Below are 14,345 nucleotides of genomic sequence, written 5' to 3'. Positions count from 1 at the left end.
GTGACCACGAGCCCCACTGCCAGTCACCTGAGCTTCGGTGCTTCCTATGCCTAAACTTGATTCTTGTGTGTATTTCTTTAAGCTCTATTTTAATGCTTCAGAAGCTTAAGCAGGACGGGGGGCGGGGGGAGCAGTTTTGAGAAGTGGTTTCGCATGAGGATCTAGACACAGGGGTACCAAGGGTGGCAGCTCATCCCTCCTCTTCCAGGCCAGACGTACAAGCGTGCTGAGACACCGTGGCCCTGGGGCCTGGGGGGGCCGCCTCGGGTCCCGAGCTGCCTCGGCCAGCTACCCTTGTGGTGCCCTGAGGTTTGCGCTTCCTGTAGGGGGTCTGCACACCCGAAGATGGTCAGCACACACGGTTCCAGGCCGCGCACACGGGCTCGCCCAGTTCTTACGGACCTGGATGCCCCGCAGCTAGGACCTCTCGAAGCTGGATTTCTCATGGGTGCCAGCTTTCAGCTCCGGCTGACCTCCGCCGGGGACCGTCCAGTCGACAATTCCTCCCACACCCTGAGCGCTGCAGCGGCTGCGCACTCTGCTCCATGTCTCCAAGAGCAGGTGTGGCATCAACATGCCCCAGCCTGGCGACGACTTTTAGGATGCCTGACTTAGGAACTCCCCCGATGTTTAGAAAGGTACCCTGGGAATATACTTCTGGTGCCAGCAAGCTTGGCTGGCCAAGAACAGAGAGAATATTCCATGAAAGAGGAAACACCCCTTTTCCTGGATTTTGCCAGACCGTATAGGAAAGTGGGTCAGCTGAACTGTCTCCAGCCGGATGCAGTCCCTCCTTGTCAGTGTCCCAAGGGTAAGCGATGGGTCTTTTATCTGGGTGGCATTTTACAGCATGTGGTTGCTTTATTAACACCCCCCGACCCTCAAGGAACTAATCAGTTTGTTTGCTTAATATGTTTTTTATGCTTTGCATAAAGAATAATAGAATTTTGGGGCGCCTGGGTAGCTCAGTAGTTAAGCGTCTGCCTTCGGCTCGGATCCCAGCGTCCTGGGGTCGAGCCCCACATCGGGCTCCCTGCTCCGCGGGAAGCCTGCTTCTCCCTCTCCCACTCCCCCTGCTTGTGTTCCCTCTCTTGCTGTGTCTCTCTCTGTCAAATAAATAAAATCTTAAAAAAAAAATGATAATAGAATTTTGGAATTGGGATGAATCCCATCCTAGTTCCTAAAGCGACGGAGTCCTGGGGGTTAAGGGACTGCTGAGGCCCCCTGCTGCATTTGCTGCTCCCCAGGGGGCTCCTGCCATGCGGCCCCCACACAAGCCTTGTGCAGACATCTCCCTGGCAGGATGCGATTTCAAGCTCTACACAATGGTGCTGGGTTAATGTTCCATCTGCACTTAAGTGTCTTTTCTTTTAGAGTTTTTGAAAAAGTGTATTGAAGAATTCGGGGTCTTTGGCATACACATCTTGGGTGGGGGATGGAGGGTTTGAAATTAATCTGAAAAACGATAAACAGAGAGTGAACTAGGGAGCCCACTGGGGGGCGGTAAATGGATTCCATGCTATGTGGGCCTCACAGACCAACTACTGGATCCTTCCTTCCCCAACCTCCCCTCCCTACCCCTTTTCCATCATAACAAGAGCTGCCATTTGCCCACCGGGTATTGTACAAGACCCTCAACCCTCCCAGTCACCCTATGATGTAGGAATTATTATTCCCATTTCACAGAGGAGGAAGCCGAGGCTCCCAAAGTTGAAGCCACTTGCCCCCCAACCACACAGCTTGGTGAGTGGCAGAATTGTATTTATCTGATTCCAAGGAGTAGAAAGCCTCTCTTTCCACTTCACGTTGGTGAACACATCACTTTGCATCTCAGGGCCCTGCTAAAGTCCTGCGACACAGAGAGGTCCCACCCCATAGTCTCCCTGCTTTATGCAGAGGACCTGTGCTGGCAAGACCGACCCCTTTGTCTACCTGCAGAACTCTCCTTCCGATTCCGGCAGCAGGAGGGAGGCCATGGGGTTTTTCATCAGATCGGCCACTGCAGGGTCCCTGGGTGTCACATAGAAGAAAGGAACCCCAGTGCTGTTGTTCAAGGGGCCATCGCTGATGGGCAGGCAGTTCCCAAACGGCAGTCCTGGGATCTAACAAACAGCGAAAAAGGCTTTTTCAATGCAGGGTTTTGGATTGATCTGAGGCAGGAGCTTCCCTTGTGTCTCTGGCCAGGAAATATAGCCACGAGGATGGCATGGCATCATCATGGTTTTGACAGGTAGTAAATGAAGGCACAGTGGTTCCCAGCTGACCCAGTTCACCCAGGGATGGCTCCAGAATTTCTACAGAGGAGCTGAGCAGGGGCATTCTGTTTGGAAGAACAGCTAGGGGGTTATTCTTGAAGCTCCTGCGTATACATAGAAAAATGCTCCCTTTATGAAATTTAAAGTTATTTGTGGGAGGGGCGATGAAATTTATGGAGGGGTTCTAGAACTTTTTCCACAAGCTGCCCGTGGAGGCCCCACTCTCGCAAGGTTTTGAAAACTTCAGGGATAGAACTTAGGTCTTAACTTTAATATCTTATGTGATTTTTGGACTCCGGGAACTTTCTATTACTGTTTCTTTTAGAGCCACACCATTTTCTTTTTTTTTATTGTAATCAATATTTCATTACATAATTCAGCAACTCACCCTGAAGTCACAGAAACATGCTACACTCATTTTTGTTCATGATCATTCTGTGGAGGAGGTGAAGTTCTCAGACATATGTGCAAATATTTCTTAGGTTTTCCCAAGCCCTGCTGCATCCTGCATCCCAATCTTCATGAGCTTTATTTACCCTTTACAGAGTGCTCTTTATTGTCACTGAGCTCAGAACTCAGGGGCTGTCTTTGCATAAAGCGTTATATGGTAGCGGTGTGTGTAGACTTGGAATAAGGGATGGCTTTCATCTTTGAAGAAGACACAATGTTCAGGAGTCTTCCAAAATGGTAATATAAGTTCAATTCACAGATTCTGTTTTTCAGCTTGTCATAACTGCCTAGAGTCATGCTTTGCACACGTGATGTGTACATGGGAAATGTTCCCTGAATGTATTGAATTTGGATTAAATGTCAATACTGGAAAGGGGAATTCCTAACAAAGCTAAGAAAAGAGATGTTGAAAGTCAAAGTATCTTCAGTACATTGGCACTAGACTTTTAATTGCTTGTAACAATCTGTGTATTTTTTTAAACATTCACTCTATCTTTTTTTTTTAAGTTTATTTATTTCTTTAAGTGATCTCTACATCCAACGTGGGGCTCAAACTCACAACCCCCAGATAGAGAGTCGCATGCTCTTCTGACTGAGCCAGCCACGCGCCCTGAAATAATTTGTGTTTTAAACCAAGATCAGCCTCATATTTAAGCTTCATATCTGTGTAAGGTGTGTCTTAGGAGCATAATACATAACTGTGAGAAACCATTTGGATGCTAGTGGTTAAGACCACCGCCATCATCAGAATAAACTTACTTATTTTTTAAGAGTAAAACAAGAACTTCAAAACTACATAGTCAACCACTAAGTTTCATATAGGAGGAAAGCAAAGTGGACAACCCAGTGACTTGGCCAGTTTCCAGATGGGTGAGACCCCCCAGTGACCGACACATTCCAAAAAAATTGGTTTTGCATAAATTCAATAGGATTTCAAACTACCTCCCTGTAATAAAACCCTTATATGGATCTTACCAGCCCTGAAAGCTTTCTGGAGGGTGTGTAATTATGGATGGCACATCCTCATATTTATCCATGTCATTTTGGCTCAAGGTGGAAACCTGGCTAACAGGTGAGTAAAACATTTGCGAACTGAATGATAAAACTGCAGCTGAAAACACCTCATTCCAGCATGTATACACTTTGCACCCTAAGCCTCCTTTCCAGAAAAATTCTTGAGTTCCATATTTCAAAATGTCAATTTCCACCACAGACCCCGTGGTGTCTTTCTCCCAGTGCCCAGTGTCAGTAGGTGACGGCGAAGTTCGGGGCTGTTGGGTGCCGCGGGCTGGGAGGCTGCCCGCACCAGTCTGTGATGCCGAAGGCGGGTCTGGCTTCTTCTGTGCAGGTGTCGGGTCAGGCGCTGGTTATGTGTACGCCTCTTTGACCACCTCAAGACTGCACTTCAGGGGCCATCCACCTGGCAGGATGCCTGGCTGTCAGCACCCTCCCCCCCCTTTCCCGGGTTAAGCAAAGCACAGTCTGGTTCCGTTATTTATGCGCTGTCCACCGTGCAACCCAGCCCGCCGGGCACGATCTGTGAGACCCGGGGCGGAGCACGGGTGTGGGTGGGTGGGGGGCGGTCGCCAGCGTTTCCCCGTCCCCAGGCGACCGCGAGGCACGCACCTGCAGCCGGCTCCCGGCGCGGCGGCTTACCTTCTCGTGGGCGGACACGGTGGCCAGACAGCCCCAGGCGCTGGCGTGGGCCAGGAAGCGGGCGGTGCCGGGGCGCAGCCTGGGGCCGCTCTCGCGCCGGTAGGAGAACATCCCGGGCGGCGCGGGGGGCGGCCTGGCGCGGGCGGCGCCGGGCGGGGGCGGCAGGTGCGCGTCCTCCTTGTGCGCCGAGGCCGGGAAGCTGCGCTGCCAGATGCTGCCCGAGTCCTCCAGCAGCGCGGGCAGCGCCTCCTCCGTGGAGGCGCTGTCCAGCTCCTCGTCCACCTCGTTGGTGACGGCCCAGGACACCGAGCTCACGATCACGTAGCCCGCGGCCGGCGACAGCAGGGCGCTGCAGCACAGCAGCCAGGAGAGGCGGGTGGCGGGCCGCGCGGGCCGCTGGCCGCGGCGCACGGACATCTTGCAGCGGCGCGCCCTGCCGCGGGCACCGCCTGGAGCGCGCGGGCGGCCGGCGAGAGCGGCAGCGCCCCCCTGCGGCGGACGTGCGGAACTCCGGACTCGGCTTCCGACCGCCGCAGGATTCCCGGGCGAGGTCCTCACCCCGGGAAGCCCTCGCCGCCTCACGCCCGCCGTGAGAAGTCCAGGCTCCCGGGAAAGCAGATTCCACTCGCACGCTGCACGTCCCGCAGCCGCCGTGCGCAGAGCCCTCACCGCGTGCCAGGTCCGGGGATGGGCTCGTTTCCTGTTGGATGGCACGGGTTCTGCAGCCAGACGGTGGTGGGCGTTCAAATCCCGAATCAACACACTCCCCTAGTCACCAGCTTTGTGACCCTGCCAAGTCACTTAACCTGTCTGTGCCTCAGTTTCTTTATTAGAAAAACAAGCAAACCACAGTATCTAGCTCAGAGAGGTGATGGATGGGACAATTAAATAAGTTCACCTCTGCAGAGGCTTAGAACAGTGCGTGGCATGGAGCAGGCGTTATATTTTGGTAATAGACCAAGGGAGAGATTGTTACCATTTTAGAGAGGAGTGAACAGTGAAGGTAAGATTAGCACCGAGTCAATCTGATGCCAAAGCCGATTCCCTTGCTCTGTAAGGATAATGACCGTCTTAACGCTTTGCTCGGACAGGAATGCATTGCTGCCAGTTCATCTGAAAGCAAAATCAAATGTTTACATCATCAACCAAAGTAAAAGGGCTCAGACACCCAGAGACAAAGTAGCTGGGATGGACGAGGCAGAGAACTGTATGAATGTACCACAGTTAAGCATTCTCTTATTGGTGGAAATTTGGGCTGTTTCCAATAGTACAGTTTTATAGATAACAACATAATTCTATGTCATTTACACTTTTGAACCTCTGCTTATGGTATTCCCTTATCTGCCCATAAGGAGACATATTCTGCCCTAGATTTCCTATCTAAAATCTAATAGTCCTACTTCCAATTTGTTATGGATCAAAGTTACAAGAATTAGCACCAGACCTTTTGTAGACATTTTGACAAATGTTCCATTGTGCAATAACCAGAAGAGCCGCTGTCTACCCGGCCCTCCATCTACCTCCTCCTTTTTCCTTCTCTTCAAAGCCATTTTTCTTTAAAAAGTCTTAGTCTCCTCAGTGCACATCAAGCTGGCCTCCTCCCATCCCACCCCAAACACCCTTTCCAGGATGCCCTCTTTCTATTGATAGTCTCAGGGGGAGTTCTGGTATTCTTCTCCCCACGATCTCGTCTCCTCCCGTGGCTCTGCCGTCCCTATATACCGCTGACTTGCCATCTCTCTCCCTCGCCCCCAGAATGATGTGTGCCACAGTCTTGCAGAGGCGGTATAAGCAAGTCGTTAAAAACATGGGCTGTCTCAAATGACTTCAAATGAATTCACATCCTGTTCTATCACCTACTGGCCGTGGATGCAAAATAAGGACAGTCGCATCTATCCCAGTGGCCTAGGAGAAGCACAGAGCAGGCCCGCCAGAGATGCGCAGCGGTTTGCTCTTCACATGCTCCGCAGGGAGCTGGGCAAGCCTGGCGGCTGACTCCGTCCACCAAGTCTCTTGCTCTTGACGGTGAGGGGTTATGTCTTCCTTTGAGGCTCTGGTGAAGGTGGACGTTTTCCTCCGCCAGCCCCAGCACACGATGTGAAGAAGAAATGCCGGATTCTTACTGTTCATTGCCAGCAGGAAAAAGTCTAAGCTCCTTAACCCAGTGTATAGGTCCCCTGTAGCCTGGTCCCTGCCTGTGTGTTTGTCCCTGTCTGTCCCCACTGCATCTCCCTCCCAGACTCTGCTGCAGCCATGCCAGCCTCTTTGTGTTGCTATAGTCAGCGAGCACCCACACTTGGACCAGGTAGATAATACAATTAACATTTTGATCCATTTGTATCCTCACTCTTTATCCCTCTGTTCATTCATCAAGCTACATGATAACAATTCAAAAATATTTTAAGAGATAGGACATATGCAGCAAATACATAAAATACATATATATAATTTAAAGAACCACTAAAAAGAAAATCTGTTAAAATCACTCAGTGAGGAAACATTACCATGACCATTATCAGTTCCCCAGAAGCTCTCCATCTGCCCCTCTCCCCAAATCACAATCCCCTGCCTCCTCTCCTGGAGGTAATTACTATCTTGACATTTGTGATACACATTTCTTTGCTTCTCTTTACAGTTTGACTTCCTATGTATGCATCCCTCCATGCTATAGATTCATCTTACCTATTTTGAACTTTATATAAATGAAATCATACTTGATGCATTTTTTTGTGTCTTTGTATATTCAGTCAAAATTCTGTTTGTGGGAATCATACTTGTTTTGTTGTTTGTGGCTATATATGGCCGTGTGGTATTGCATTGTGTAGCTATATGACCATTTATTCAAGTATTCTCAGTAGATGTTTTAATAGGTTTTCTTATTCAGATAGGGTGAGGCCAGCAGATCAAGAAATGACAGCCATGGCGAAGGTCATTTATTCTACTCATAGATCCCAAGAAAAGGGATCTTTGACCAATGAGGACAGGAGCCAAAGGATAAATAGTCCCCATTTCCAGGTCACAGGTGGACAATTCACTTCACACAGCTTCTCAGAGGGTGTCCAGCAGGATTGAGCCCCAGTTGCTCACAGTGCTAACAACTCAATGACACCCCCTTCGAATGGCTTTCCTTCCTCCCTGGTCTAATCATTCTAGTGCACCACTCCTGTTCTTTAGGACTACATCCCAAGAGAAACTACCCGAGTGCCAAGTCCTTGTCTAGACCCAAGCTAAGGCGCTGGTACACACATTCAGGAGTTTCTCTAGAGTGTATACCTTGTTGTAGAATTGCGGCTTGTGCGGTATAAGTATGCTTAATTTTATTATGTAATGTCAAACTTATTTCCAAAGTGATCGTACCAGTTTACATTGCTGCTATCACTGTATGAGGGTTTCTACTGCTCCACAGTCTCACCAACACAGATTATTGTTAGATTTTCTGGGTTTTGTCTCCTCCCCCCCCCCCCCCGGGCTGGTGGATAAGTACTGAGTAATTTTTATTTATTTTTATTTTTTTAAGATTTTATTTATTTATTTGACACAGAGAGACACAGCGAGAGAGGGAACACAAGCGGGGGGAGTGGGAGAGGGAGAAGCAGGCTTCCCACGGAGCAGGGAGCCCGATGTGGGGCTTGATCCCAGGACCCTGAGATCATGACCTGAGCCGAAGGCAGACGCTTAATGACTGAGCCACCCAGGCTCCCCGAGTAATTTTTATTTTAATGACTAATGTGGTTGGTTGATCACCTTTTCATCCTTTTTTGGCCAATTGGATATCCTCCTTTGTGAAATGCCTGTTAATGTCTTTTGTCCATCTTTATTGGGTGGCCTGTGGGTTTGTTTTTTTTTTTATTTGTAAGACTTAATTTTATTTTCTGTATTCCAGTCTTTTGGTGTTGAAAAGTGCCAGAGCTTGTCTTTGGGTAGTTGTTAATGCTAATATTTTTACCTATCAACTTCACGGGGCTAAGGGAGGCACAGACAGCTATGAAACATCATTTTTGGGTGTGCCTGTGAGGGTGTTTCCGGGAAGACATTAGCATTTGAGTTAGTAGATGAGGAAAGAAGATGGGTCTCACCAACAGGGGTGGCATCACTCAGTCCTTGAGGGTCTGAATAGAGCTGAGACACCCATCTTCTCCTGCGCTTGGACATCAGCACTCCTGGTTCCCAGGTTTTCAGTTTCAGGCTGGGATTGACTCCATTGACACCCCTGGTTCTCAGAGCTTTGGGTTTGGACCCGGACTACACCACTGGTTTTCCTGGGCCTACAGCTTGCAAATGGCAGATCTTGGACTTCTCAGGCTGCATAATCACATGAACTAATCCATGTTGTTCTATGTATCAGTAGTGTTTTCCTTTTTATTGGCGACTAATATTCCCTTGTGTGGACATAGCACATTTGTTTACTCATTCAACAGTTGATGGATACTTGTGCTGTTTCCTTTTTTTTTTTGCCATTATGCATAAAGCTGCTAATAACATTCACATCCAAGTCTATGTGGGGACACATGTTTTCATTTCTCTTGAGTAAATACTTAAGAACAGGATTGCTGGGTTGTATGGTAATTATAGGTTTACCTTTATAATAAATTGTCAAGCTTTTTCCCCCAAAGTATCTATACCAGTTTGCATTCCCACTGACAACACATGGCAGTTCCTGTTGCTCTACAGCCTGGGCAACACTTGGTATTGAGTGGCTTTTAATTTTAACCATTCTACTGCATATATAGGGATGTTTCACTGAAGTTTTAATTTACATTTCTCCAATGGATTATTAACATTGGGCAGCTTTAAAAAAATAAAAAATAAATAAAACTGAGCAAATCTCATGAATAAGTTAAGCCTTATGCCCAACTACTCAATAAAAATATGTATTCTCACCGAAAAACAATATATTGGACAGATTTTTATGTGCTTACTTACTTTTTGTCTATCTTCTTAGGTGAAGTATCTGTTTAACTCTTTATTCATTTAAAAATCTGGTTGTGTCTTCCTATTGTTGAGTTGTGAGAGTTATTTTATATATTCTCCATACCAGTCCTTTGCCAGGTACGTATTTTGCCAATATTTTCTCCCAGTTCATGGCCTGCATTTCCATTTTCTTACCAGTGTCTTTTGAAGAACAAATATTTATAATTTTGATGACATCTAATTTATCAATTTTTTTCTTTCAGGGTTTGTGCTGTCTGTATCATTTCTAAGAAATCTTTGCCTGACCTAAGCCCATGAAAAATATCTTTGATGTTTTATTCTAGAAGCTTAATAGTTTTATCTCTTACATTTAAGTCTATAATCCATTTAAAGACATTTTCTGTATATGGGTGAGGTTCATTTTGTCCCTGCACAGATCAAGTTGATCCACCACTCTTGGTTAAAAAGACTATCCCTTCTCCTGACTTTCATGTAATTATTGTTTTAATGCTGTATTTCTTTTAATTCAATGAGACATTGTTATTATTCTTTTATTCAGTCCACACTTATTTATTTTTAAATTTTTTTTTTTTTTTTAAGATTTTATTTATTTGCGAGAGAGAGAATGAGAGACAGAGAGCATGAGAGGGAGGACGGTCAGAGGGAGAAGCAGACTCCCTGCCGAGCAGGGAGCCCGATGTGGGACTCGATCCCAGGACTCCAGGATCATGACCTGAGCCGAAGGCAGTCGCTTAACCAACTGAGCCACCCAGGCGCCCTATTTTTAAATATTTTATTTATTTGAGAGAGAGAGAGCTTGAACAGGGGAGAGGGGCAGAGGGAGAGAATCTCAAACAGACTCCCCACTCAGCATGGAGCCAGATTTGGGGCTTAATCTCAAGAGCCTGAGATCACGACCTGAGCTGAAATGAAGAGTTGGACACTTAACTGACTGAACCACCCAGGCACCCCTAGCCCATATTTATTTGGATTTAGCTACATATTCTCCAATTTCCTCACTCTTCATCTTTTCTTGTATCTCAGATCTTCTGTGATCATTTTCTTTCTTACTGAAGTATATCCTTTAGAATTCCCTTTAATGAGGGTCTATTAGTGGCAAACTCTCTTTTGTTTGTCTGAAGTTTACTTCTCTTTCACTCACAGAAAATATTTCCCCCGAGTACAGAATTCTAGCAATAGCAATGTCTTCAACACATGGAAGTTATCATTCCACTTTTGGTTTCCATGTTGCTACTGAGAAGTCAGATTTCAGCCTCAAGGCCACTCCTTTGAAGATGGTGGCTCTTTATTCCTCCTGTGGCTTTAAAATTCTTCTCTATGTCTTTGGAATGCATCTAGGTGTGGGTTTCTTCCTTCCTCCTTTCTTTCCTTCCTTCTTTCATTAGCAACATTTTACACCTCTCTGGTCTCTAACCTGTCTTTCATGTCTGTGTCTATCTTTGTGTTACACTTTCGATAATTTATTGTTGTGGACAGAAGCTTTGTGTCCACCCCCCACCCACAATTCATAGGTTTGGGGGTTGCCAGATTTGGGGATAAGGCCTCTAAGGAAATAATTAAAGTTAAGTGAAGTTGTAAAGGTGGGCTCTGATCTGATAGAATTAATGCCCTAATAAGGACACCAAAGAACTCTCTTTTTTCCCGTGTATGCGCACCAAGGAAAAGCCATGTGATGGCATAATGAGAAGGTGGCCATATACAAGCCAGGAAGAGAGCTCTTACCAGAAACTGAATCAGCTGGAGCCTTGATCTTGGATTTCCCAGTCTCCAGAACTGCAAGAGAAGAAATTTTTGTTCTTTAAGCCACCCAGCCTGTGGTGCTTTCTCATGGCAGCCCAAGCACATGAATATAATGAATATACTGAAATGGGTTTGTCCTTTATCCTACTGATGGATATTAGTCTTGTTACCAGCTATTGTCTACTATAAATAAAGCTTCTATAAGTACCCTTGTACAAGTCTTTTTGTGAATATAGGTTTTCTTTCTTTTGGGTAAATACCTAGGAATAAAATCGCTGGCTGATAGAGTAGGTATATGTTTATACAAAACTGTGTTATGGACTGAATGTTTGTGGGTCCCCCGCCTTCATATGTTGAAGCTCTACCCCTCATTGTGATGGTATTTAGAGATGGGGTCTTTGGGCGGTAATTAGGGTTAGATTAGGTCATAAGGGTGAGGCCCTGTGATGGCATAATGGCCTTACAAGAAGAGGAAGAGAGAGAGTTCTTCCACCCACCTTCCTGCCCCACTGTGTCTATGCACCAAGGAAAGCTGTGTAAGGACACAGCAAGAAGAGAGATAGTTGAAACCAGGGAGAGAGCTCTCACCACAAATCAAGTCACCTGGCATTTTGATCTTGCACTTCTAGCCTCCAGAACTGTGAGAAAATAAATGTTTGTGGTTTAAGCCACCCAGTTTATGGTATTTTGTTATGATAGCCCAAGCAGATGGAAACACTGTCAAACTGTTTTCCAATATGATTTTTACCATCTTATAGTCCCACAAGCAGTGTGTGACTACCACATGAGGTCTCTAAATGATGCATGTGGTCATAGCACTTAGCCAGAAGGAGCTATTTTGAATTGGAACTCAGTTACTTGGCTTACTAACATTTTCCAGAGATTTTAGATTTGTTTACTGTAAGCAATCCAGAACCATCTGGTATTTGCTGCTATCGCAAAGGACTCTCCCACTAGCAAATACTCTCAGGTTTGGTTGCAGGAGACTGGCCATCGGTATCTTTACAAGAAGATATGACTAGTAATAGGAGAGAATGGGTTGCAGATCTACTGCTCACCCTTACTTCCCACTCACAAATACTTTGTCAAGAACAATGAGAGGCATGTGGTCAGAGGTAACAAAGCAAGGTTTAAAGTTTGGGGCTGGGAATGTACAAGACGCACCTGGGATGCCTTCTCGAGTTAGAAAAGAAACAGAGCTAGAAAAGATTAATGGGTCATGTCAGAAAAACACAGGGGGCAACTCAAAAGGTCTTCCACTGGGAAAAGATGGAATAATTTAAGCATCAAAAAGAATAATGGTGGAAGGAAGTTATTTTAAAAACTAAACATACATTTATTTACCGTACTCCCTGGCAATTGCTCTCCTGGGCATTTTTCCCAGAGAACTAAAACCATATGTCTCCCACAAAAACCTATATACATCAGTGTTCATCGCAACTTTATTTGTAACAGCCCCAAAATGGCAGCAACCCAAATGTTCCTCAAAATGTGAATGGCTAAACAAATGGGTATACCCATACCATGGAATACTACTCAGCAATAAAAACTGATATATGCAACAACTTGGGTGGATCTTATAAACATTATGTTGAGTGAAGAAAAAGTCCCAGACTCAAAAGGTCACACATTGTATGATTTCGTTTATATAACAGTCTCAAAATGACAAAGTTATAGGGATGGGAAACAGACTAGTGGTTGCTAAGGGTTAGTGATGGTACATGGGGGGTGGTGTGTAACTATAAGGGGGTAGCATGAGGGAGCTCTTTGTGATGGTGGAAGAGTTCTGCGTCTTGGTTGTGGTGGTGGTTACACAAATCCACATGTGATAAAGTGTCATAGAACTGTACACACACAGCACCAATGTTCAGTTCCTGCTTTTGATGTTGTACAATAATCCTGTAAGACATAAGTACAGATAATGGGTACACTGGTCTTTTGAGTTAGTAATGATTAAAAACAAAAACAAAAGACAAATCCTCAATAGTCATCACTGGGCATCTGATTTATTCTATTTTTTTCTAAAGCAAAAATAATCTAAGCATTTATCCTGCCTTTCCTCTTATATTTCAATTATATTTCAAGGTAACCAAACTGTTGATGAGGGAAAGATTTTCTTTCTAGAAAAATTCTAGCTAATACAGCTAGAAGGAATTAGAAAATTAGGGGAAAAAAATCATTTTGCAACCCCTAATGGAGCAATCAATATAGGCAACAATAATCAATATATAAAATAATAGGGAAATTTTGAGTGGAATCTTACAGTGGATACATCTGCCTGGCAACACTTGAGCCCTGTGATCAATCTTAATTCTTAATTTCATCAAATGTGGGACAAAGGACAGTCTTAGTCTGTTTGGGCTGCTATAACAAAATAACATAGACTAGGTGGTTCAAACAACAGACATTTATTTCTCACGGTTCTGGAGGCTGAGAAGTCCAAGATCAAGGTGCTAGCAGGTTTGATGTCTGGTGAGGGCTCTCTTCCTGGCTTGTAGACGGCCACCTCACTGTGTTCTCACATGGCCTCTCCTCTTGTTCTCTTTTTATAAAGGCACTAATCCCATCATGAGGGCCCCACCCTCATGACCTCATCTAATCCTAGTTGCCTCCCAAAGTCCCCACCTTTAAACACTGGGGTCTAGGGCTTCAACCTCTGAATTTTGGAGGAACACAAACATTCAGCCCATTATAGTGACATCAAGTATTTCCTGATGTGATGTAGTAGTGTGTACACAAGTAGGAATTGCAAAGGGCTATCTATGAAGTGTTTTAAAAAAATTTGGCCTGACCTATGAAATGGGAGAAGATACGTGCAAATGACATGTCAGATAAATGGTTAGCATCCAAAATCTATAAAGAACTTATCAAATTCAACACCCCAAAAACAAATAATCCAGTTAAAAATGGGCAGAAGACACAAATAGACATTTTTCCAAAGAAGGCATCCAGATGGCTAACAGATACATGAAAAGGTGCTCATCAGGGAAATACAAATCAAAACTACGATGAGATGCCACCTCACACCTGTCAGAATGGCTAAACTTAACAACTCAGGAAAGAACAGATGCTAGTGAGGATGTGGAGAAATGAAAACCCTCTTATACTGTTGATGGGAATGCAAACTGGTGCAGCCACTCTGGAAAATAGTATGGAGCTTCCTCAAAAAGTTAAAAATAGAGCTACCCTATGACTCCCCAACTGCACTACTAGGTATTTACCCAAAGGATACAAAAATACAGATTTGAAGGGGTACATGCACCCTGATGTTTATAGCAGTATTATCAACGATAGCCAAATTATGGAAAGAGC

General features: G+C 45.3%; 1 protein-coding gene and 1 long non-coding RNA gene across 2 annotated transcripts in view; both read right to left on the bottom strand.

Annotated features, from left to right (window-relative positions):
• CREG2 (cellular repressor of E1A stimulated genes 2) overlaps positions 1–4,788 on the bottom strand; it is a 28,675-nt gene extending 23,887 nt beyond the window's left edge. Inside the window, exons 1-2 of the mRNA XM_006734410.3 lie at positions 4,362–4,788; positions 1,933–2,102 (exon numbers count right to left, since the gene is read on the bottom strand). Coding sequence (XP_006734473.1) covers positions 1,933–2,102; positions 4,362–4,778 — 587 coding nt within the window. The 5' untranslated portion in view covers positions 4,779–4,788. The remainder of the gene's footprint in view (positions 1–1,932; positions 2,103–4,361) is intronic.
• LOC145723874 (uncharacterized) overlaps positions 1–10,082 on the bottom strand; it is a 114,865-nt gene extending 104,783 nt beyond the window's left edge. The window contains exon 1 of the long non-coding RNA XR_014149225.1: positions 9,979–10,082. This is a non-coding gene — a long non-coding RNA (uncharacterized LOC145723874). The remainder of the gene's footprint in view (positions 1–9,978) is intronic.
• Between the last annotated feature and the right edge of the window lie 4,263 nt (positions 10,083–14,345).

Source organism: Leptonychotes weddellii, chromosome 10 (assembly GCF_054177405.1).
Source record: "Leptonychotes weddellii isolate Sample4059 chromosome 10, ASM5417740v2, whole genome shotgun sequence".
Classification (NCBI taxonomy): Eukaryota; Metazoa; Chordata; class Mammalia; order Carnivora; family Phocidae; genus Leptonychotes; species Leptonychotes weddellii.
Note: the sequence above shows the minus strand (reverse complement) of the source record. Positions and strands in the feature narration are given on the sequence as shown.